The 26,082-nt window shown below is 45.6% G+C and overlaps 1 protein-coding gene across 1 annotated transcript in view; it reads left to right on the top strand.

Moving 5' to 3' along the window:
* Positions 1-23,262, top strand: part of UTP14A (UTP14A small subunit processome component) — a 71,130-nt gene extending 47,868 nt beyond the window's left edge. The window contains exon 4 of the mRNA XM_070430968.1: positions 20,335-23,262. Coding sequence (XP_070287069.1) covers positions 20,413-22,770 — 2,358 coding nt within the window. The 5' untranslated portion in view covers positions 20,335-20,412 and the 3' untranslated portion in view covers positions 22,771-23,262. The remainder of the gene's footprint in view (positions 1-20,334) is intronic.
* Positions 23,263-26,082: the final 2,820 nt, after the last annotated feature.

Genomic DNA, 26,082 nt, shown 5'->3' on the forward strand with positions numbered 1-26,082 from the left:
TGAGTGTGAATCCCAGGTCCCTAACTGTTCTGATATTTTCTTCTGAAGGGATAATTTAAATTGGACTCCTGAGGCAGGAGGTGCTCTAAAGTATAGATAATGAAAATATCTTCCATTTGCTCACTTATCAAGTATTCTTTGCTTCTAATAGAAAGGGGGAAATGTTAGTAATTTCTCTATAGAACAGAATATATTAAATTTGTTGAATATATTTAAGCAGAATATTCTTTAGGATAAATTTTAATAAATGGGTAAAGTTGGTATAATTTGGGAATAGGTCATTGAACAAGTAGTTCAAATTTGGTGAACAGATCATTGAGCAAATGGGCTTCTTTTTACTCTTCTGGGTATCAAGCTCCCCTGTCTTTTGGTTGGAGAGGCTTGCGAATGTCTTTGTTACTGAAAAAGGGGACTGATGCACCCAGATGGTTTGGATGGTGCTCAGAAGTCTTCTGGCAGTTCTGCCCCTTTGGTTTCCTATCCTAGTGTTATGAACTGACTTGACGTAGTCTAATTATGCACAAATCTCAGGTTCAAAATGATAGCTGAACAGTATTGGTACCTTTTAAGTCAGAGATCACCATGAACGAACTTGTAGTCAGAGTTAGGTTCCTTGGTGTGGTAGGCAGATGCCTCCCAAGATTCCTGCCCCCTTATGGACATATCCCATGTAATCTACCCCCACCCCCAATCCAAGTGGGATCAACGAATAGGTTGGAATATTACTCGTATGATTAGGTTAATAAGGTCAAGTCTTCATCCTTTTAAAATCTCCCAGGTAATTCTAATGTGCAGTCAAGGTTGAAAACCAGAGCAGTGGTTCTCAAAGTGTATTTCCAGGCCCAGGAGCATCTAGGAACCTGTTAATAATGCAAATTCTCAGGCTCCACCTCAGCCCTCCTGAATCAGAAACTGGCGGCGGGGCCCAGTGATCTGCATTTTAAGGACCCACCAGGGGCTTCTGATGTCCTATGGAGTTTGAGATCCTGTGCTGTGGGCATCTGCCCTCTACCAGACAAGCCTCTCTGGTAGTGGGGTTTGGGGAAGGGAGGAGGGAGGAAAAGGAGAGGCCTCTCTTTGGGGGGGTTCTCTTCCCCACCGGCAGTGGCATTGCTTCTGAGTTTCAGCCTGCCTCTTCGAGTACCAAATGTGCATGTACACACTGTCACACTTGTCAGGCATATTTTTCAGCAAACAGTAGCATCAGACAATTTTGGCTTATGCATTGTTTTAAATAAAACAGAGGAATTTGCTAGCTTCATTTTCACTGCATTTCTTTTTTATTTTTTGGTATTTAATAGCACTGAAAGGGATAATAACTAGATAAAGCAAATTTTAAAGATACCCATTGTTGTGGCCTGACCCAGGTGATTTGCCTGTTCAGAAGGATCAGCTTCTTTTTGTTGAATATTCGTGCTTTCCAGTGATTAAAGGTGGGTGAGGGCAACTGGCCTCCTTTCTCAAAACCTCACTTCTGGGTGATGAGTTACAATGCAAGCAAGTCCTGAACCAGATTCAGCCACATTAACAACAAAATAACAAACAAACAAAGCCCAACAGAATAACAGAAAACAGACACAAAGACTGTGGATCTGTTTTGAAGTGCAGACCCTTTGTTCTTGGGGTTCTCCAACCCAGAAGGTTCACTTTGAGGCAAAAATGCCACAGGGTCCTGATCACTGGCTAAATGTCTCTGGCATCCTGGCATTTTGGGTGCCAGATTTTCCAAGGCATCGTAGGGTATTTATCAACACCGAACCTGGGTGCTGAAATCTACTACCATCCTCCCTCAACCACTATTCCCTAGTCATCGGGATTGCCCAAAACACACACACGCATTTTCAAACCTCTGATAAATATAAGGCTGATAGGATTAAACGAAATTCTTCACCTCAAGTATTAATCCAAAGGTGTTAGGTTGCTGGTTTTCATACCAGATTTTTAAAAATATTCCGTTAATTCAAGTCAGAGTGGTTCTGGAATAGCTCACATTTCAACAGTGAATCATTATTGCTAATACCCTTTGTGCTAATTAACAAGATCAATCTGCAGCTTCAGGTAGTGGTTATTTAAGGCAAGCACTTGTCACGGTGCTTGTGCAGGCACTGGAGTAGAGTGGGGCTCCTGATTAGGGTCTTTCAAATGCTAACCAGCCACCTCTGGAATGTGTATTCCTGATTAGGGCACTTCACATATTAATGAACCATTTCTAGGGAATATTTTAATTTACACCTCATATTTCTCACTATCTATGCTGATGCAAGTTCATGTAAATTACAGATGAGGTACTGTACCTGGAAGGGAAACTCATGGTGGGTGTGGAAATAGCACGTCTGGTGGGTGATCAGCGGTATGTGTAAGAAGGACTTGGGAAGTGCATTGCCTCTGACCTGGGATGTTGTGACCAGCTGCCCTGGTTTGCCAGAACAGAGGGGTTTCCCAGGATGTGGGGCTTTCAGTGCAAAAACCAGGACAGCCCAGGGCAAAGTGGGACGGTGGATCACCTGACCAGTGGCTCTGCCTCTAGAAATCTGTCTTAAGGTAATGAGCCAGGAAAGGTTACTTCTCATACTTTTAATAGGTGATACTTGTGAAAGTGCAAATTTGGACGCAATTTGAAGAATTAGCAATAGAGAATTTGTTGAATAAATGTTGGTATATCCGTTAGATGGAATAGTTCCAAAAAAAACCCCTCACGCTCTTTATTAGCTCAGGCTGCCATGACGAAACACCGCAGGTTGGGTGCTTAAACAATAGAAATTTATTTTGTGGCAGTTCTGGAGGCTAGAAGTCCCCGATCAAGATCTGGCAGAGTCGATGTCTGGTGAGGTTTCTCTTCCTGGGTTGCAGAGAGCCGCCTTCTTGCGTGAGCAGCAAGCCAACTCTTCTGGTATCTCTTCTTATAAGGGCACTAATCCCATTGGATTAGCACCCCACTTTATGACCTCATTTAACCTTAATTACTTCCTTCCCCCACATACAGTCACACTCGGAGTTAGGGCCTCAAATATGAATGTTGTGGGGATAATTCAGTCCATAGCATTCTCAAAGACCACTTTTGAAAAAGAAGAAATGTTCACAATATCTTATTGATTGAATTCACAAAACAGTGTGTATGCTGATTCAGACAGTGTCTTAAAAAATAAGTGTATGTGTCTATAGGAAGACTATTAAAGTAGAAATTAAGGTGATTTTAAGTTTTTTTATGCTTTCTATAGTTTTCTGTATTCTTTTTGTATTCCAAAAGTTTAAAAGGTTAACATGCAATACTTTTTACTAAAAAATTGTAGCTTAAAAATACATGCTCTGGTTAGGTTGCTGCCAGACTAGGAGGAAGTGGGTATGATGCCTATTCAGGACTCAAATGGGGCCTAGGTTGGTGGTAACTGGAAAAGAACAAATGAAGAGGGAATCTGTAACGTTTGTGTAAACCTGAGTTGAATATTTCCTGTATAATTTGGCAATTGAATCTTACTGTTTATGAGAATGGGTTAAGCACCTAGTATCAGGAACTGACCACCGTGGCTGAAATCCCAGTCCTTCAGCTTGCTAGCTGTCTGTCCTCCACAAGTTTCTCCCAGTCTTCATTGTATGTAGGACGGAAATAACAGTGGTGCCTACCTGTTGGCTTATTGTGAGGTTAGAGAGATTAGAGTAAGTTACTACATTAAAGGCCTTGGGAACATGTCTGCCAAGTAGAAATGTACTCAGTAAATCAGCTATTGTTGTTATTGTTATCTTTCTTATAAAAATTCCTGGCTTTGCGTGGTTGGTGTGGCTCAGTGGTTGAGCATCAATCTATGAATCAGGAGGTCACGGTTTGATTCCTGGTCAGGGCACATGCCCAGGTTTCAGGCTTGGTCCCCAGTGTGGGGTGTGCAGGAGGCAGCTGATCAATGATTCTCTCTCATCATTGATGTTTCTGTCTCTCTTCTTCTCCCTTTCTCCCTGAAATAAATAAAAATATATTAAATAAATAAACAAACAAACAAATGAAAAATTCCTGGCTTTGCATCTTAGGCATTGCTTAAACATTCTTTCTGTATATGGCTTTGGACATCATTCTTTGTTTTCTTAAGAGGGTTTGTTAATTATTGTTACACTTGTTAGACTTGATAAATAAAACCATAGGACACCCAGGTAAATTTGAATTCCAGATAAGCAACACATAATTTTTTTAGTCTAAGTATCCTATATAATAAAAGGCTAATATGCAAATTGTCCCCTCAGGAGTTCAACCGCTTGCTATGACGTGCGCTTACCACTGGGGGGGGCACGCACGCAGAACAGAAGAAGGTCCAGCTGGCAGCTGGGGAAAGGAAGGCCCTGATCGGCCCTGATCACCAGCCAGGCCTAGGGACCCTACCATGCACGAATTTCATGTACCAGGCTTCTAGTGTTCAAATATTGCCTAGGACATACTTACACTACATAATTATTCATTATCTCAAATTCAAATTTAACTTGTATTCTTGTTCTGTTTTCTATCTGGCAATTCTAATTATTAGAGATAATGAGAACACCATTGAAAAGAAATCCAGCCCTGGCAGGTGTGGCTCAATTGGTTGAGGCTCATCCTGTCCAGTTCAATTCCTGATCCAGGCACATACCAGGTTGCAGGTTTGATCACTGGTTGGGGTGTATTTGGGAGTAAGCTGATCAATGTTTCTCTCTTACATCAATGTTTCTCTCTCTCCCTCTCCCTTTCTCTCTCTAAAATCAACAAAAGCATATCATAAACAAATAAACAAAAAAGAAATCCAATGATGAAGCTCTCTTAATCAGATCCATCTAAGCCAGTGGTTCTCAACCTTCCTAATGCCGAGACCCTTTAATACAGTTCCTCATGTTGTGGTGACCCCCAATTTCATTGTTACAAATTGAACATAATTAAAACATAGTGATTAATCACAAAAACAATATGTAATTATATATGTGTTTTCCGATGGTCTTAGGCGACCCCTGTGAAAGGGTCGTTTGACCCCCAAAGGGGTCGCGACCCACAGGTTGAGAACCGCTGATCTAAGCCAAGCCCGCCCCTGAAAACCTGGTGCTGGCATTGCCTTTATAGTGAGGAGTGTGTGAAATAGCCTCTGTGTAGGCCCTAGCTTGGCAAGTGGCACATGGTACATGCACAATAAATCAGGCAGGAGAGCCTGCCCTTTACTTGATTTTGGGGAAATTACATAATTGCTTTAAGCTTCAATGATCTCAAATGCAAAATGGGGCCAATAATAAGAAAGCCTGTTTCATTGTGAGAATTATGGAAAATGAAAGAATTCCTAGCCAGTGGGAAGCATGGTTTCTGGGATGGATGTGAGGGTGGATTTCAGAGGACAGGAGCAGGGAGGTGGGCCAATCCCAGTCCTCACATGAACAGATGAACAGAGAGGTTCATCTGATGGCTGCCACAGTCTGTCCTCATGATGTTTCTTCCCTGGAGAAACAGTAAAACAGCAGGAAAATGGCCTCCACTTCACTTCCCCTCTCAACTCTGACATGAGCACATTAATTGGTGGAACTTAACTTGGATGGCAAGCCCTAACTGCAAGTGAGCTTCGGATTATAATGTCTGTTTCCAGCCACTCTGAATGGGAATGGGTGCTGAGTGAGTTTGATGCTGCTCAGTCCAACAAAATGTTATGAAGGTAAAGGTTGCCTCATCGAGAGGGAGTTGTCCAATTCCGGGTCTCTAGGACGCAGCATTTGCCTCAGTGCTGCTTGGGTACTCTTTGTGTTTGAGACCCAGCCTTGATTCTTTTCTTCCTCTGCCTTCTCTCCTTTCTCCCTCCCTAGGGACCAGTCTCAATCTGACCCCCATTCTAGGTTCTGAGACTTGGTTATGTGTTGTCAGACTTCTCAGGATTGCGAATCTGAATTTCTAAGCATCACCTCTCCTGATGTTACCTACAGGTTGCACTTTTTCTTGGCCCCTGGAGCTCATCCGCTCTGGTCTCCCTGCCTCTGACATCCCGGTGAGCCTTGCTCAATTTGGCACGCCCATGGTTTATCCCATCTTGCTATGGTTAAGGATTATGAAAGAGAAAAAGTCCTCATGGACTAAACCTAGGCCACAGAAATTTAAAGCCACAAAGCATGAGCTCTGGCCAGTATGTTCCTGGGGACGAGAGTGAGATGAGCATCTCAGCTCCAGAGGCCCACACTGTCAGCCAATCACTTTGCATATTAAACTGATCCTGAACTCTTTTTTTTTTTTAATTGTCTAAAGTTTTACATATGTCTTCTTTTCCCCGGTTGACCCCGTCACTGCCCTCGCCCCCCAACACACACACACACACCCAGCCATTCCCATCCCGGGCAAGCCCCCACCTCCCCAGTGTCTGTGTCCATTGGTTATGCTAATAAGCATGCATACAAGTCCTTTGGTTGCTCTCTACCCCCCACCTCCTCCTTCCCTGCCATTTGTCTCTGGATCTGTTCTTGTTCATCAAATTATATTGATCTGATCCTGAACTCTTAAGGACCAGCAGCCACAGCATTTGTTAAAATCACAATGTGTCCCTTCTGCTGCCAAAGATGGAGCTGTAATTTCCCCCTTTTCTCAAAATAAATATTTCACATGGTTCTGAAAAATTTTAACTGTTTGTTGTACCATCGCCTCTCATTAGCCACTGGCAAACACGAGATAATAAAGCTTACTGAAAGGAAGACATGAATAAGCACCAGATTCTAAATCTCCTGGGGCAGTGACCCTGATGAGTCACTGAGCAGTCACCGTAATGTCATCTTGCAGGTTTTTGTACACCCGCCACAGAGAATATAGTAAGTGGGTCTGGGCTGTAAGAGAGTCTTAATGATTAATTTTCCACATGCTTCTGAAAGTATCATTTTTTGACAAACAATACACATCACCTCTTTTTCTTACTAGCAAAACCATCAAGAAAATTCACTCTTCTTTCCATCTAATGACTCCCTCTAACTTTATGGATATCCAGGGATTGGTCTTCTTTTAAAATTATATCTAAATCCCTAGATATAATTAGAACACAGTTATTTATTCTCTTTATGTATTTGATTTCAATTGTTAGCAATTGCTTTTTAATCATTTTATTCCATGGTGACATCATGGGGGAGATAATTGTTATTCCTTTTATTTACAGAGTAAATGCTGCTGCAGGGTTAAATGGCATGCCCCAGCCCTCTGCAAGGGGGAGTCTAGATTGGAACCCAGCCTTCAGATTCTCAGCATGTCTTTAATAGAAAGGCAGGAGTAGGAAAATCACGACTCTGAATGGCAAAAACTGATCAGGAGAATGGACCCCTGCCTCTGAGTAACACCATTCCCTCTCTAAGACTTAGTTTCCTGATCTGTAAAATGGGCTTATCATGGGCCATTGATGTGAGGATCCAATAAAATAGTGGACATAGAAAGGTTTGGGGGTTGCAGAAAGGAGAGGCCCCTTCTCCCTGTCCCCCGGTCCTGTAGGATGGGTGTCTGGCTGCTCTCTGAGCAGGTTAAGTAGAGGGGTTTGGTTTTATCCTTTTCCAGGTGGGTCACTGTCTGTGGGTATCTGCTGCTGGGCACACAGTTGGCCACAATGAGGATGCTGCTCCTCTTCTCCATCTGGCTCAGACACCACAGCACTCAGCTTTTTTCAAAGCAAAGGCATATTGGTGCCCAGTGAACATTCAAGCAGGTGTTTACTGCAGGGGCTTCTGATGATCACTTCAAAATCTTACAGGCCATGGGGCGGGGGTAGGTGGATTTGGGGAGCAGGTCTCAGCCTAGCTACAGCTCCCCTCGGCTCCATCGCAGAAGGGCTGAGGCCTCACTGCTTCGAAGGCAGTGGGGAAGGATGGAGGGTGTGCCCACATGGAGGCTGTCCAGCTTGTGGACCTCCCCAGATCACTTCCCCCTCCCTCTGCTTCCAGCAGCCCTCTCCTCTGCCTGCCTGCCTATTGGAGTGCTCCCCTTGTTTCCCTCTCCATGCCACTGCTTCCCTCTCAACCTCTCCTGATGTCTGGCAGGTTTTGCATGGCCCTGAAAAATTTTAGTAACTAGTTTATACCATCACCTCTAATTGACCACTGCAAACACAGTTGGGGTAATGAATGTCAATGGCCAGGTTCTCCCAGAGCCTATGTGGTGCCTTTGTTCAAACCAGGAAAAGGAGCCCTCCTATGAGCAGGTGCCCTGCTTGGTACTGGGAAGTCCCTTTCTCGCAGAGGTGCAGTGCTGATAGGATGTGGTTTGGTCTGCAGAGAGCAGGCGGTATCTCAGCACCTTCTCCAGTTACCCCTCAGCCAGGGCTTTTTGCAGGGCTTTGTCCACGGAGCTGGACAGCCACACATGAGGGTCTTTCAGTGGCTTTATGCTCATGTGCAGCTGAGACTGAGAGGAGAGTGTCTTTGTCAGGGCCGGGGCCTCTCCTTGCCCCTTGCATCACACAAGAGGGGAATTGAGCTCAGATTATATTATTTTAGATTATATTAATGAGGGTGTAGTGCGGTGAATCGTGACTCCCTTTCCCCAAAAAGATAATGTCCATTTCCTAATCCCTGGAACCATGAATGTGACCTCATTTGGAAAAAGGGTCTTCGAGATGCAATTATAACGTAAGGATCTGGAGATGAGATCATCCTGGATTACCTGGGTGAGCCCTAAGTGCAACCACAGCTGTCCTTATAGGAGAAGGCATGGGAAGGTTACACAGAAGAAGAAGACATGTGAAGAAACACAAAGAAGAAGGCCATGCGAGGATAGAGGCAGAGATCAGGGTCATGCTGCATCAGTCAAGGAGCACCAAATGACACCCACAGCCACCAAGGCTGGCACAGGCGAGGAGCAGTTCCCCCGGAACCTCCAGGGGTGCAGTTCTGCCAACAGCTTCATTTCCAACTTCTCGCCTCCAGAACTGGGAGAAAATGAATTCTGTTGTGTTAAGCCACCTAGACTCTGGTCACTTGTCACAACAGCCCGAGGAAACTAACACATGGGGCAAGGCTGGGGATTGAAGGGGGGGCTGGCAAGGGTGGGGCTTGAAGAGGGGGCTGGCCAGCGGTTCTCTCTCCCAGTTACAGCTGGTCCTCTCTGCGGCTTCTAAAACCAAGCACATTTTATCCTGCGGGCGGTCCTTAGTTTAATAAGAGAAATTATTTCCCCTCTTAACACAATTATTTTGAAAACTGACACAGACTAAGCATAACTTCTTGCCCCTCTCAATTTTATACAAGAAGGTAGAATTTCTCCTATCAACAGACTCTCTTATGAACTCACACCACAGCTTTGTTTTGCTAAGGGTGTTTTTCAGTCCCTGGCCCAAGTTATATCCAAACTACCTCCCTTTAACTTGCCCTTGGCAGTAAGAGAGAGGATAAGGAAACTCAACCTCCCTTCAACAGTTTTAAGCACCCCTCCAGGCATTATTCATCTCTGTACTATCCAACTCAGGAAGTGGCATGCGGCAGATGGTCAGGAAATGTTTGTTAACCAGGGTGACCAACCATCCCGCTTTTCCCAGGACAGCAAGATTTTTTGAGACATCAGGCTTTCAGTGTTAAAACCAGAACTGTCCTGGGCAGCCCAGAAGGGACAGTTGGTCACCCTCGTGGACTGAACGAATAAACCACCCTGATCCCATTGTTCTTGGAGCAAGTTGCCCAATATAAAGTTATTTAGTCCTGGTCCCCACTCCACCTCATTCCGGGGTTTCCAAGCCTCCCTGGGTCCTTCTTCCCGGGAATCCTCCTCAGGCTAGAACCCCGACCTGGGCATCAGCTCGGACTGGGCCCTGGATAATGTCTGCTGAATGTATAGTTCCAGTTCCCCTGTCTTGACTATTTTATTCTCTGAATTCTTTCCTAGCTGGTTTTTCTCCTCATGCTCCTGAAATGTTGACCCTCTCCAGGATTCTGTCCTTGGTCCATTCCCAAATAGGTCATGGATGACCTCAAGAAATGAAATTAAAACAAAAAGACACACCACCTTGAATGCTATTACCGAGTCCTTTTTGCATCCAACATTCCATCTGTCAACAAACTCTGCTGATTCCCTCTTCTGCATAAATATTAAATCAGTTTCCTTCTCTCCATCCCCATGGTGGCTGCCATATGCCAGAACCTTATCATTCCTTGTCTGTTACTTAGATTTCCCATTTCCAATCTTAACCTTTCCAGTGTATCCTTTTTATAGTTTCAGAGTAATTGCTCTAACATGAAAATATTACTACATCTCTTCCTTGCTGAAAATATGACAAAGGCTTCCTGAGCTCTCCAGGATTAAATTACAACTTTCTTAAACTGGCACATGTTTGTCCAACAGTTTGGCTTCATCTGTCCCCTTTAGCCCCTCTCAGACCCCACAGTCCTGTCTCAATGAATCAGTCCTTCTCCACCTATGACCAGACCCTTGGACCTCCACATCCCTCCCTCTGTGCTACTATCCCAGCCCCTCTACCTGGCTGCCTCCTGCCAGGCCTTCAGAAATCAGCTCACAAATTACCATAACCCTGTTAAGTAGGTGGGATGCCTCCTTTGTCCTGTACCAGCAGTGTGCCTTCACACTCTCAGTGCACTCACATGCCTGCTTGTCTCCCTTCTGTGGGTGAGCAACCCAAATGCAGGGCAATGCTCATTTACCTTTGTCTTCTCTCTCCACAGTGCTGGGCACAATTTAGGTGCCTGTACTGGTTTATATAATGTCCCTGAATTCATGTCCACCTGGAACTTAAGAATAGGACTTTACTTGAAAATAGGGTCTTTGCCGATGTCATTAGTTACTAGTAAGTTGAGGTCAGACTGCATTAGCATGAGCCTCTGAACTGTTATGACTAGTGTCCTCATGGGAAGAAAGGACAGGCAGGGATACAGACATGCACAGAGAAGACAGCCATGTAACAGCAGAGACAGAGATTAGTGATGCAGCGACAAGCCCAGGAACACCGAGGATGCTGGGAGGGAGGCAAGGACGGATCCTTCCCCAGGCCTTCCAAGGGAGTGGGCCCTGCCGACACCGTGCATTTGGACCTTCGGCCTCCAGAACTGAGAAGGAATACATTGCTGCTGCTTTAAGCCACCCAGTTTACAGTATTTTGTTATGGCAGCCCTAGAAAATGAATACAGTGCCAACATATTTGGTTGGCTCCGTGAATGATCTAACCCCTTTACCCCTTCCCACAGCCATTGGGAGAGACCCCTGTCAACTCCACACTGGAATGTTCTGGCAGCCTTAGGATCGGTCTCCCCAGGCTAGCTGGATGGAGCGGCTCCATGAACTTGTGACTCCAAATGGGTCCTGTATTTGTTAGACTGATCACCAGAGGATTGTTGCTCCTGGCCTGACTACAAGGTTACCTGCATCCTGGTGCTAAACTGTGTCACCTCCACCCTGAGCGAAGCTCCCGCGCAGGGCTCTGCTGGACACCCTCAGCGACCATGATTCTGGATGTTGCCGAGCTCGCAGTGCAGGCCACAGGCCAGTTTGTGCCCCTGCTTGCTAATGAGTGAGAGTCTGTGTGCAGAGTTCTGACACTTGCTTTCATTATAACACGGAGACCTGTGGCCCAAGACCTCGTGCATGTACACAGTGAATGACAAAACTGACTGGGGTCAGTTCTAACCAAGCAGGTCGTAGAAAGGACTCCAGTTTTGGAACAAGACAAATTTGGACTAAAATCCCAGCTCCTGCGTTGATGGCCTGAATCCCCTATGATGTTGCTTCAGAGGGTGGGGATGGTGGTCGGAGCCCATCACTGGGTTATCACTATAATTAGAGATCACGCATGTGAAAGGCTCCAGGTGTCACAGATGCTCCCTGTTAGCTAGTACCTTGCCTGCAGTCACACGGCTAAGGGGTGAGGTGCTATCCGGGGTCTCAGCCCGAGGACAAGGCTCTTTTCCCCTGAAACGGAGACTGTGGCCTCTAATGAGGGCCTTAAGCATTAATTAGGCATCTGGAATGTGCCACCTTATGCACTTTCAGATACATTTTCTCCATTTATCCTCACAAAAGGTTTTTAGTTTTAGAATTCTTATTATTAAAAACACTGGGAATGATGCTCAAAGAGGGAGTACAGCTCCCCACAGCTCTCGAGAGCAATGCTTCTCAACCTTGGTGCCAGGTGAGGCATCTGAGAGCTTCGAAACATCCCCACGCCTGGGGATGAAACCAGCGTCTGATACTGGGCCCAGGCACCAGAACTTTAAGAAACTCCTTTGGTGGCTCCAAGTGAAGCCAAGTTTGAAGATCTGTGCTCTAGCGTTTACAGGTCACTGTCCCCCAAGTGAAGTGATTTGAACTTTTACTCTCCTGGGAGGACAGCAGAGCAGATGCCATTGCCCCCACTCTGCAGATGGGCAAACCAGGGCTCCAGAGGAAATTCCAGAAGGGCTTTGAGTGGGACCGAGAGTTCCTGGTTCGGCTCCAGTGCTCTGCCCCTGGAGTGGGGGGAGGTGTGCCATGTCCCTGACCTTGCAGGCTCCCTTTCCCCTGCGCCTGAGCCAGCTGCCTTGGGTCCATAGAACTGTACCGCTGACTACCAGAGGGAGGTTCCGAGGGTCCTACCTGGTGCCAACCACCTGGTCTCCCCGCCCCTCCCCTGCGGTTCCTGGGTTCCCTACAGCACAGAGCAGAGGTGGAGTGGTTTTCCATCGGGGCCTTCAGGTCTGTTTCATTCCCGCTTCAGTTTTTCCATCGGCCTGTCATAGGGTGTATGGTACGGCTTGTCTCTGCCAAAGGCCTTAGAGGCTCTGGAATGGAGAGAGCAGCAGGAGCCCAGAGTTCATCCTGTGGGGAGAGCTGGGCTTTTCCATGCATCACTCCCCGCACTCACCCCTGGGTTCTCATACATGATTCCCAGGGGCCTCCAGCAGTGAAGACACAGTTCTGGAAAGCAGAAGGCTCTGACAGCCCCACAAATCAGCCTCCATGTCTCACCCCCAGACCCTCCCAGGACAATGCTATCAAGTCATCTCGAGCACAGGAACCAGAACACCCCAACGTAGTGAAAGAGAACAGAGGCCTCTCTTTCTCGCTGCTGCTGCGATTTCAATAGAGAGCCCTTCTCGAGCAGGAAGAAGCGGTTCTGGTGTGTCCCTAACAAAAGCTGACCCCTTCCTTGGCGGGGTTTCGTAGGCCCAGAATCAAGCTGGGGTTATTTCCCCACCATCGCCATAGTCATAGCAACAGCTTTGATTAATGCAGTGGCCCATTAGAGGGATAATGTCAGCCCTAATCAGAAACGCCTCAAGTATCTCTCTTTGCATTTTGGTAAATGGCGTAATCACATTATGGTTCGATGTGTCTGGGAGCTGATTGCTGTCGTGAAAAGTCTGCCTGATTTTCCAGGTTAAGGGGTTTCAGGGGGCCCGAGATGCAGCTAATCACCATGTATTGTTGGGAGGGTTTGGAGAGAAGGCGGAGGGCAGGAGACCGCCTGCTACTGCTGCCCTGCCCTTCCTTCTGGGCTGGCAGTAGCACTCTGGGCTGGTGTTCTGTCTGTTTGCAGGGATGTTTCCCTGAAGGAGATGCACTGGGAGTCAGAGGGAGGTGGCTTCCACTGTTGCGGTTAAGCATAAAGAAAGCAGAGGCATGGCTGGGAAGGGCAGGCAGGCCGCTGAGCTGGGCTTGGCTGTTCCTGCCCCTTGTCCATCAAGAGTGTGATAGATAGACAGCCTCAGGTCATGCCACTGGGCCGGCCTGGAGGTAGGAAACGGAGGGGTGACATGCACTGCAGAGGCACATAATGAGTGTGGACTTGACTTTCATAATAGCCCTTGGCTGCTGCAGGCCCTGAAGAATCCGTGGAAGCTTCCCACTCAAGATAGCTTCCTGTGCATCCTGGGGAGGGGAGCTCCCCTCTACCTCCTACCCTTCTGCTTTTACTAGTAGGGAAACCAAGGCAAAGAGCAGTGGCATCTCTCACTCCCTGTGTTTATATAGAGAATTGATGCTAGGCTCCACCTCCCAAGGGACCCTGCTTTTGTCTCTGCAAGTCCGTGGGCGACAGTAACAGTAAATCATCCCCACCAATGTTGAAGGATTAAGAGGAGGACCTGAGGAAATATGCACTGAGCCCCCTGAGGCTATTTCTAGCTGCTCCAAGGAGGTTTTTAAGGAGGACTCATGCAGTTAACTATTTATGACTTTTTGGATGCGGAACAGAAATAGAAGGTGGCACTAGCTTCTCCAGCACTCGGGAAGTAAAATCCTCGCCGAGGCCTGAAACCACTCTGGGGCTATTAAATTTACTGTCTCTTGGACGACATATAATATCCAGCATAATGTTTTCATCCTTGGCCATGACACTAGTTTTTCTTCCCAGTATTGAAAAATGATCTCAGGAGCAGCCGAGGAAACTGAGTCAGTGAGTGAGAGCTAGCCCAGAGTTGCAGGGCTAGTCTGTGGCCAAGCTCTGGTGGAAGCAGATCTCTTGCTACTTGGTCCAAAGTTCACTTCAGAGGGTCCACCTCAATGTCCCAGGGCAGGTGTGGGTGTGGGAAGTTCCTCAGGGGGACCCAGTCCAATGGACAGACAAGACACTGTGACACCATGAGTCAACTAGTCTGTCTCCAAGCCAACTTCCCACCTGGAGGAGTCAGTGTTCTTCCCAAGGAGATGTTGGATTAGACATGTTCAAGGACAGAGGCTCACTGCCTGCCCTCAAGCCTCACAGACTGGTGTTGCATTAGGAGTAGGAGAGAATGAATTTCCCAGGCTAGGATGTGCCTCAGCTCTGGAAGGAACTAGCAACGTCTCCCCAGCTCTATAAAGCGTTATCGTGCCTTTCTAGTAGCCAGGTCCTTGATCATCTCTTCCTTTAAACTTAGCTGACCAAGGAATTGGAAATTAAAGCAAATCAAGGATGTGGGGCCTTCGCCCCACACAGCCAATAGCTTTAAGCTAAACCCATAAGAGACCAACATTTGTCTGAACAGAAAACCACAGAGGAATGAATTAACATTACGGTGAGAGTTTCCATCTGGCCCCTGCTGGCACCCTCACCACAGAAGCCGCCTGAGCTGGCACCCCCTCCCTGTTGGCTCAGCCTGATGCCAGTCCCTGAGCCAATCCAGACAGGCAAGATGTGTATTAATATTCTCCCTCCCTTAACCCAGTCAACAGCTTCCCAGACCTGGGACTCAGGGGCCCAGCCTCTGTTACTACCTCCCTCTGCCCTTCCTTGTGTTTCCGCCCACAACCGCATCCAGCTCTTGGCATTCCAGAGGTGAGCTCTCCACAGCCAAGTAAGCATAATGGACCATATGCATCTTCTTCTCTTTTTCATCCTCACCCGAGAATAGGTTAGAGAGAGAGAAACATCAATGTGAGATGTGCCCTGACCAGGGATCAAACCCATAACCCAGGCATGTGCTCTGACAGGGAATTGAACCAGCAACCTTAAGGTGCACAGGACGATGCTCCAACCAACTGAGCCACTCCGGCTGGGCTGGATCTTCTTGATGCCCACTTTGACATAACTCCAGTTTTAGCAGGGTTGCCTTTTAGCAATTCCTGTTGGCTACTCTGGCTCCCACCACGCCTAGAATTTGGCCCCCTCAGACACTGCTGACTCTCCAGGACCAGCGGCTGTTGCTGGTTCATTGACATTTGCCTCCTCCAGCCCTAGCTCACTGAGCACATGTGCAGCATCCTCATCACCACCTGGCACAGCACTTGCATGTTAGCTTGTTGGTCTTCCTCCCCCAGACTGTGAGCTCCACGAGAACAGAAATCTCATTTGTTTTCTCCTCATGGTATCCCCAGCACCTAGCACGACATAGCAATGTTTAATGCATATTTGATGAACGAAAGCATAAATAAAAAGGTGGCATCCCCTTCCTGTAGAGGGAATTGATAACTCGCTTGATTTCGCTAATGCACATCCATCTCTGTTTATTTAAACTGAAAGAGCAAGTTCAGGATTCAACCCTGGCAGGGTTTTGTCACTTCTGAAGTGACAGTCTCTTTACAAAAACCTGTGCTCATTACAAAAGAGTTAGCATCATGACATTGGCCTTTTGTTTGCTTTATAATTGTATTCAATTGCTAACCATTCTGCCAATTAACCAAGTCTTTAGTGGCTTTCAAATAAAAAAACAGTTATATTTTAGAGTTGGGTTGGAGGGGCAGTGACACTTGATTGGAGATGACAAGATGGCTCTGGTCACTTCGTGCCTATAAATTTTTGAGTGAGTCACACAGTATCTCGAAGCCTTAGTTTCCTCATCTGGAAGTTGTGGTAGTTGACTCAGTAATCACTAAGTTCTTTCCCAGGTTTATTGCCTCTACTAACCTATAATTCTGTTTCACTAATGCAAGTCCAAAGCATGCCCTTTCTGTCTTGTATTTTGGCCAAGTCAGAACTTTAGGGTGAAAGCCTTTTGCACATCTTTCAACATCCTGCCACCAGGTGGCAGGCACGTGCCACAGACTTTTTGTCCCAAGCACAAAGTGTGAGCATCTTTACCAGAGATTGAATTAAGATAGTAGCTTTCTAAGCTGGAGGCCAGAGTCTTTGAGTTTTTGAAATAGCAAACACTTAGTCTTGTGCAAAACAACAGTTTCAGGGGTACCAGGGACCATATCTAGGAATGAATTTTCAGGCACCCCGATTTATGTGGTTCAGAATTTTGAGGGCACCAGAGCTCAGCTCTTGGGTGTCTTCCCCTCTCTCTTTATCTCAGGATGAGTCAGTGGACGCCCATCACCCCAACAGCACCTGCAGTACTCAGTGTCCCATGAAGAGAATCATGTGCTGAGCCGGAGTTGATGGATTTTATCCTGTTCTTTTTGTTCTTTGCTGTCTCCTTCCAGGAAGGAGATAAGGGATGCATTCAGGCAAAGTTGGGACAACTCCCTAAGTTCTGTTTTAAACTATTTGCCTAATTACAATAAAATTTTCCTTAAATACAAACTCAGAAAAAGACATTCCATCTCCCCTGGTCCTCCTCCGTGATTAATTTTATGTATCAACCAGACTGGGCCAAGGAGCACTTAGATATTTTTGGTCAGACATTATTCTGGGTGTTTCTGTGAGATTGTTTTTGGGTGAGATTAACATTTAAATCTGAGTAAAGCAAATTGCCCTCCCTAATGTGGTGGGCCTCGTCCAATCCATTGAAGCCTTGAATAGAACAAAAAAGGCTTATCCTCTCCCGAATAAGAGAGAATGCTTTTTGCCTAACTGCCTTTAACTGGGACGTTGGCTTTCTTCCTGCCTTTGGACTTGAACTGAAACATTGGCTCTTCCTGGGTCTCGAGCCTGCCAGACTTTAGACTGGATCTGCACCACAGACTCCTGCGTCTGCAGCTTGGAAACTCATCCCACAGACCTTGGGACTTGTCAGCCTTCATCTTCATGTCAGCCAAGTCCTTATACTAAATCTCTTTATATACAGGGCATCCCAAAAAATGTATATATACTTTCACAGCTGATAGCTCAATTTTGAAAATGAAATGTATGTTAATAAACACTGCCTTTATAATTATTCAAAATGTATATATACTTTTTGGGGGACACCCTATATAAATATAAACACATATATATGTATGTGTGTATCTGTGTATCTCCTGTAGGTTCTGTTCTCCAGAGAACTGTGACAAATGCACCTCCTAATTGGATATTCATCACTTGGTTGTGCACATACATACACTGAGCACCTACTTTGTGCCAGGCCCTGTACTAGGCTTCGAGAATAGGGAAATGAACAAACTGAATGTTTCCTGTCTCAGGGAGCTTCCAATCTACTGAGGGGGATAAACAATCAAATACTCACACAAGTATAAAAACAAAGCTACAGCAAATGCCATTGAGGTTGGAGTGGCTGTTGGGAGTCCAGGAGGAGTAAGGAGGAGAGACTCTAGTTGCACTATAGCCAGGAGCCACACATTTAAATTTAAATTAGTTAAATACAAATGTTAAAACTTCAGTCCAGTGGCTAGCTGTATTTCACCTGCACAGTTTCCACATGTGGTTAGTGCCCCCCGCCCCCAGTTCCCTCTACAGTGGGGGAACTCTTGATAATCCTTTTGACTTTATTGACAGCTGGAACTGGCCTGTGTGAATTTTAGATCAGCATCCTGAGGTAGGAATAGAATTGGCCTAACGCGTCTTCTTTGAGCAAGGCCACACCAAGCCATGGGCTCCTAATCTGTAGGAGAGCCCATTGGAGGTTGGGGTCCACCCTTATGTGTGCCACTTGGTACAGAGCCTGACTATGCCTGTTCAACAGGGACCTGCAGTAGAAGGTGTGAGTGAGCCAGGTACCCTGGTATACAACTTGTCCAACATCTACTTCTTTGACTTTGTTCCTAATTTCTCCCCGGTCCTCCTCCCACCCCCTGTTATCTGTAGCCCTGGAATTGATTCAGCCTCCTTTATTTTCTTATCTGTAATCAACTCTTTACTTCCCTTCATCACCTAGTACAGTGCCTAGCACATAGCACGTATTCAACAAATATTTGTTGTTTCAATGTCCACCAGCCAAAGACCTCCAGGAACATACCTATAGTTAAATAAATGTAGGTTTATTTAGCTTGCTCCAATGAGGGAGAATACATGGTGTCTTGGTAAGAGAGTGTCAGAGGGGTTTATTAAAAAATTTGGGCTTTGACGAGGTGATTGTAAGGAAGGGCTAGAGAAATAGGAACTACTATTGTATTAGATACTCTCAGGGAGTAGGAGTAATTCAGCAGTTTGGTATCTCAGAAATCCTGTTCAGGAATTAGAACAAAATGAGGCTGAAGATGTCTTTGGCAAGAAAGCAACAATCACTCAGAAATAATTTGGGGTGGGGGGTGGATTACAGTATGGCTTTGCCTTTGTTTGGTTACAAACCCTATCACAATCTAACTGACAACAGGGTTGATTTCCACTTTTTCAGTTAAATTTGAAAAAATAGCTGAATAAATATTTAACTTTACTCAAATGTAGAAGCAATTGCAATGGTTTTTAAACCTGCCAAAGTGACCTTTCACCTTATCTATCTTTTGGGTAATTGCTTTTTACTGACATGGAACAAAATTGGCCCTTAGTTTAATGATATTACATAGATTCATCTGATGCTCAATCTACCATTTTGGAAATAGTGATATCTGTTTTTCAAAATTGGTATTTTAATTTTGATTACCCATTCAAGGATACTCTGGAGTTGGTCATTATTCCTCTTCAAATGTGGTCCCGATATCATCTACATGGAACTCAGAACAATGAGTCAATTACTTCCTGAGTTTGCAACACCACTTTCCTGTGACTCGTCTTTTCCTCCAGGAGTCACCTTACCCCATTGTTCACTTGAGCTGTTTTTAAGCAAGTGTACCCCTGGCCTGGCATGCATGCAATTGATTTTTAGAATCTGAATAAAAAACTCATTTGTCCTTCCAACATCTTACTCATTTTTACCCAACATTCTAGAAGGTTGGAAAAAAATACCTATCATATTTGTCATCGCTCTGACTTTTTGTCATTTGCAACTTGGTTAGCATCTCTTCTCTGCACTTCACTCATAACATTGACCAAAAATTAAACAGGATACCTGGAAGAACAGAATTCTTCCAGCCTCAGCCAGTCACCAACAACACTCTTTGATATGGTTGTTGGTCTCTTTTCAGTATGCTTAACCAGCCACATTTCTCAGAATGTGCATGAGTAGAAGACCTTTTGGCAACTGTGCAGTTGGGAAAGTTACTGCAGCACAGGGAGGCTCTCAGCGGGTGGGGTGTTGGGAGGAGAGGAGTGGGAGCAGGGAGAACAGTGGGGCTAGAAAGAAGTATTCAAACTTGAGGTCATCAGTTCTTAAATTAGGGTGGGGTGCCTTTGGAAATGGACAGGGAGGTGTTGTTACTACAAACATGAAAAGAAAAGTCAGCAGGTCTCTATAACAAATAAGTATGGGAAGAAATGGAGGAAAGAGGAATTTAGAGCCTGAGTGCTTGGATGGTGTTGTCATGACTAGAAATATAGAAGCCTTGGAGGGAAGCTGTTTGAGGCGACAGTGAGATGGTGGAGGGAATTCTTGCTGCAATGTAAAGGGATTTTATGGTTCAGTTGATTGAAAGGTAGGTTAAAAATATTTTGAAATGCCAGAGGTTTATTTGTATTAACTGTTGACAATAGAAAGGGAGAGGTTGAAGATGGAGAAGAGGTTGGGCGTGGCAGATGAATTAGGTCCACAATTGAGCACAGGCATGGGCATCAGAATTCAAATGGGCAGGAAGGGAGGTCTGTGGATGAGAGCACATTTTAAAGCTTCATCTCTAAGGGCCTTTGCAACTGCTGTTCCCTCTGCTCAGATGCCTTCTCCACATATTCTCATGGTTTTTCCTGTACATCACAACATGATGGTCTTTTTTTTTTTTTTTTTTTTTAATTTCAGGCCTCAGCTCAAAGGTCTCCTGCTCACAGAGTCTTTCCCTGACCAGTCACCTGTCACCCAGACCCATTCCAATCCGGAATGGCCCAGGACCTCCAGGCTCTTGACTCTCACAGGAAAGAATTCAAGAATGAGTCATGGTGGGGGATACGGGCTGCAAAGAAACTTCTGGCTCTAAGGGAACAGGAAGAACTAGAAGATTTGCCAAATGACTACCCCTCAAGCACCAGTGAAGATGAGGGGGACAGTGGTGGAGAGCAAAAGCATCAAAAGCTTCTGGAAGCAATCAGTTCCCTTGATGGAAAGAATAGGCGGAAATTGGCTGAGAGATCTGAGGCTAGTCTGAAGGTGTCAGAGTTCACGGTCAGCTCTAAAGGATCAGGAGAAAGGCTAGTCCTTTTAGATCTGCTTGAACCTGTTAAAACTTCATCCTCATTGGCCACTGTGAAAAAGCAACTGAATAGAGTCATATCAAAGAAGACTGTGGAGCTACCCCTTAACAAAGAAGAGGTTGAGCGGATCCACAGAGAAGTGGCATTCAATAAAACCTCACAGGCGCTCTCCAAATGGGATCCCATCGTTCAGAAGAACCGACAAGCAGAGCAGCTGGTTTTCCCCCTGGTAAAGGAGCAGTCAGCCTTCGCTCCCATGGAGCATGTGCTCAACGCCTGGAAGGCAAGAACACCCCTGGAGCAGGAGATTTTTAACCTCCTTTGTAAGAACAAGCAGCCAGTGACAGACCCTTTACTGACTCCTGTGGAAAAGGCCTCTCTCAAAGCCATGAGCCTGGAAATGGCTAAGATGCGCCGAGCAGAGCTTCAGAGGGCCCGGACCCTGCAGTCTTACTATGAGGCCAGGGCTCGAAGAGAGAAGAAAATCAAAAGCAAAAAGTATCACAGAGTTCTGAAGAAAGGAAAGGCCAAGAAAGCCCTAAAAGAGTTTGAGAAGCTGCGGAAGACCAATCCTGCTGCTGCACTGGAAGAACTGGAAAAACTCGAAAAGGCCAGAATGATGGAGCGAATGAGCCTTAAGCATCAGAACAGTGGAAAATGGGCAAAGTCAAAGGCAATTATGGCCAAATATGACCTGGAGGCTCGCCAGGCTATGCAGGATCAGTTGGCCAGGAACAAAGAACTGACGCAGAAAGTCCAGGTGGCCTCCGAGAGTGAGGAAGAGGAGGGAGGTGAAGAAGAAGAGGGTGATCTCCTTGTCCCTGATGCAGTGAATGAGGCACACATGACTGCAGATGGACCGAACCCCTGGGTGGTCAGGAATCACTCTGATGACGCAAAAGAGGCTGAAATCCAGAAGGACTCTGAACAACTTCCAGAGCCCATGGCCAACGAGGCTTCTGAGAGTGAGGAAGAAGAAAGACCAGTGGCAGAGGAAGAAATTTTGTTGAAAGAATTTAAGGAAAGTCAGTCACTTAGGAAAATGTCAGGGCTCAACCAGGACACCAAGCCAGTTGGCAGACAAGAAACAGAAGATTCTAGCACCCAGGAGGTGCTATCCAAACTGAGAGGACTGTCTCAGAAACTCAACAAGGACAACCATCAGTGCAGGAAGCAAAACATGGGTTCAGTGAGGACTGTTTTGTCCACCCAGAGAGAGGGACCTGCTGGGGAAGAAGAGGAGCCCCTGTTGCTACAGAGGCCGGAGAGAGCACAGACTCTGGAGGAGCTAAAGGAACTGAGCAAAGAAGGATGCTTTCAAAATGAGGATCTTCCCAGACCTGCGTTAGAAGGGCAGCAGGTGGAGAGGAATAATCAGCCTAGTGCTCTCAAGAAGAAAAGGAAGGAGCAAATGATTGACCTACAGAACATCTTAACCACAAAATCTCCTTCCATGAAGTCTTCGGCTGTCCCCACGATAGAGGAGTTGGAAGGTGAACAAGAAAGAGAGCAAAAGCAAATGATAAAGGAAGCTTTTGCTGGTGATGATGTCATCAGAGATTTCTTGAAAGAGAAGAGAGAAACAGTGGAGGCGAGTAAGCCAAAGGACGTGGACCTGACTCTGCCTGGCTGGGGCGAGTGGGGCGGTGTGGGCCTGAAGCCCAGTGCCAAGAAGAGACGCCGGTTTCTCATTAAAGCACCTGAAGGTCCTCCAAGAAAGGACAAGAATTTACCAAATGTGATTATCAATGAGAAGCGAAACATCCATGCAGCAGCTCACCAGGTGCGGGTGCTTCCATATCCATTTACCCACCATCAGCAATTTGAGAGGACCATCCAGACCCCTATAGGACCTACATGGAACACCCAGAGAGCCTCCCAAAAGCTGACTACACCCAAGGTTGTCACCAAGCCAGGACATATCATTAAGCCTATAAAAGCAGAGGATGTGGGCTACCGGTCTTCCTCACGGCCGGACCTCTCTGTCATACAGAGGAATCCAAAACGACTCTCCATACATCACAAAAAACAGCTGAAGAAAAACTAAAGATAGAGTTGCTGGAGGAGTGACATCTTGGTGCCCAGAAGCAGGACCCTAGAGTGCTCCTCCATTGGCCGGGTTTTACTAGTACTACAAGCTACATGATCAATTTCAAAATTTGTTAGCACACATATTAGGAATAAAGGCATTTTTATCTATTAAAAAAAATGAGTCATGGTGAGAGTGAAAGCCAGTTTTGTTCAGGTAGAGAAAAAGAGTTAGGATGCGGGTTCCTGGAGACAGGATCAGGGGTTGAGCTGCCCACTGCCCCTTTGGTTGCAAGTCTTTCAGGGCGTCACTGTGAAAGTAGCAAAAGTACACGTCCAAGTGGAATGGGTGAACTCGAGAGTGAGTTGTGTGCTGGGTCAGTCAGTTCTTGGGATTTTATGTGTTTCCAAGGGTGGGTTGTTTCTAAACTTTGTGGCACTGAATTCTGACTCGGCCTTCTGTGTGTGTGTGTGTGTGTTTTGTTCCTAATATGGTCTGTTCTAAAAAGTATCATGGTGTTCTTCCTCCTCTGCCCGCCCCCCCCCCCCTCTACTTGTGTCAGTTTTCATTATAATGATGGTATAATGAGCTTTGAGGCCAGTCTCTTACAAGTTTGTTCTCCATCTTGGATGGATCTGGGTTTAGCTAGTCCTTGTTGCTGTTGTTGACTTCTGTGACCCTGGAGGGGTTTCCTGTCTGACTGTTTCCCTATGATCATGCGTGAAGGTGGGGATCCTGGTGAGTGGACCTAGTGACTTACCATCCCCTGATGTCGGCTCCTACTTCCTCATTCCACTCTCGTCAGGTGTTTTCTCTAACTTCTTTCTATCCTGCCTCACACTTTAAAATAGTCCTCAACCCTCATCTGAAATTATCTTATTTGCTCATCTGTGGGGTTTTTTTGCTGTGACCTATATGAAAGCTGGGACCTTTGCATGTTTGTTCATGGTTGTACTTCCAGTACCCTGTTGTATGTTTGTTGAATGAATGAACAGCATGCAGAAAGCCTGGTAGAGAATAGGCACTCAATGTTGAGTGCTAAAATGAGCAATCATTGCACTCCCACATATATACCCAAGAGAACTGTACAGAAATGTCTATAACAGCATTACTCATAGTAGATGGGAGGTGCAAACAACCTAAATGTCAAAATGTGGTATATCCATATGATGGGATATTATTCAGCCATGAGACAATGAAGTACTGATACCGATCACAACATGGCTTAGCTTGGAAAATGTTGTATTTAAAAGAATCCAGACACAAAAATCCACATGTCTTATGCCATTTATATGAAATTCCCAGAATACATAAATTCATAGAGACAAAGCAGGGCCTAAAGAAAGGGGTCATGGGGAATAATTGCTTAGTGAGAACAGATTTCTTTTTAGGGTGATGAAATGTTCTGGAATTATCCCTAGCTGGGTGGCTCTGTTGGTTGGAGCATCTTCCTGTACATTAGAAGACTGCAAGTTCAATTCCCAATCAGGGCACATACCTAGGTTGCAGGTTCGATCCCTGATCAGGGCGTGTACTGAAGGCAACCAATCGATGTTTCTCTTTCTCCCTCTCTCAAATCAATAAAACATATCCTTGAGAATTAAAAAGAAAAATGTTCTGGAATTAGTGGTGATAGTTCTGTCACACAATAAAGTGGTTAAAATGGTAAATTTTATGTTATGTACATTTTACCTCTTTAAAAGAAGATAGACTGGCCCTAACCCAGCCGTGGGCAAACTACAGGCCGCGGGCTGAATCCGGCCCGTTTGAAATGAATAAAACTAAAAAAAAAAAAAGACCGTACCCTTTTATGTAATGATGTTTACTTTTTTTTTTTTTTCAATTAAATCTTTATTGTTCAGATTATTACATTTGTTCCTCTTTTTTCCCCCCATAACTCCCCTCCTTCCAGCTCCCACCCCACCCTCCACCCTCACTCCCCACCCACTGTGTTCATCCATAGGTGCATGATTTTTGTCCAGTCACTTCCCGCATCTCCCACACCCCTTTTTCCCCCAAGAATAGTCAGTCTATTCCCTTTCTATGTCCCTGATTCTATTATAATCACCAGTTCATTCTGTACATCAGGTTATTTATTCACTTGATTCTTAGATTCATTTGTTGATAGATGCATATTTGTTGTTCATAATTTGTATCTTTACCTTTTTCTTCTTCCTCTTCTTAAAGGATACCTTTCAGCATTTCATATAATACTGGTTTGGCGGTGATGAACTCCTTTAGCTTTTCCTTATCTGTGAAGCTCTTTATCTGACCTTCAATTCTGAATGATAGCTTTGCTGGATAAAGTAATCTTGGTTGTAGGTTCTTGGTATTCAGCACTTTGAATATTTCTTGCCATTCCCTTCTGGCCTGCAAAGTTTCTGTTGAGAAATCAGCTGACAGTCGTATGGGTATTCCCTTGTAGGTAATTGAGCCTCTTTCTCTTGCTGCTTTTAAGATTTTCTCTTTGTCTTTTGCTCTTGGCATTTTAATGATGATGTGTCTTGGTGTGGTCCTCTTTGGATTCCTTTTGTTTGGGGTTCTCTGCACTTCTTGGACCTGTAAGTCCATTTCTTTCACCAGGTGGGGGAAGTTTTCTGCCATTATTTCTTGAAATAGGTTTTCAATATCTTGCTGTCTCTCATCTTCTGGCACTCCAATGACTCTGATATTAGACCGCTTAAAGCTGTCCCAGAGGCTCCTTACACTATCTTCACACTTTCGGATTCTTTTTTCATTTTGCTTTTCCAATTGGGTGTTTTTTGTCGAATCTTTGGTTTGATTATTGTACTCCTCTGGTCTGCTATTGGGTATAATATTCTTTATTTCAGTCCGTGTATGCTTACTTTCTAATTTCTTTATCGTAGCATCGAGGGTCTCATTAGTTTTCGTGAGGCTCTGCACAAATTTATGGCAAGCCCTCAAAATTGCGATTCTTAGCTCCATATCCTCCATTTCTGTCATGTTTTTTTGTCTCCGCATCTTTTATGCTTTCTTGGTGCACCCCCTTGTGGTCTCTGTGCGCAGTCTTGTTCTAGCCAAGCCTTAATTGTTGTAGTTAACACTAGAGGGATTTGACCCCCAGGCCGACTGGCTATAGGAATCAGCTGTATGGAAAGCGTCTGCCTTCTGGGGAGGCGCTAATCCAGCCTTTGCCTGAGGCGATCGGCAAATGGCTGTGCGCAGGGCCTGGGCGGGGCGGGATCAACAGGGCGGGCGGAGGGAGCAGTTATGGCCACGCTCAGTCCCGTTCCCAGAGGCTCTGCTTCTCAGAACCCCGGCAGCCGCTGCAAACCTCGGAGAGAAAGCTGCCCTCAGGTTCCAACTGAT

This window comes from Myotis yumanensis, unplaced genomic scaffold (genome assembly GCF_028538775.1).
Source record: "Myotis yumanensis isolate MYYU_CA2020_CCGP unplaced genomic scaffold, mMyoYum1.0.hap1 SCAF_12, whole genome shotgun sequence".
Taxonomy (NCBI): domain Eukaryota; kingdom Metazoa; phylum Chordata; class Mammalia; order Chiroptera; family Vespertilionidae; genus Myotis; species Myotis yumanensis.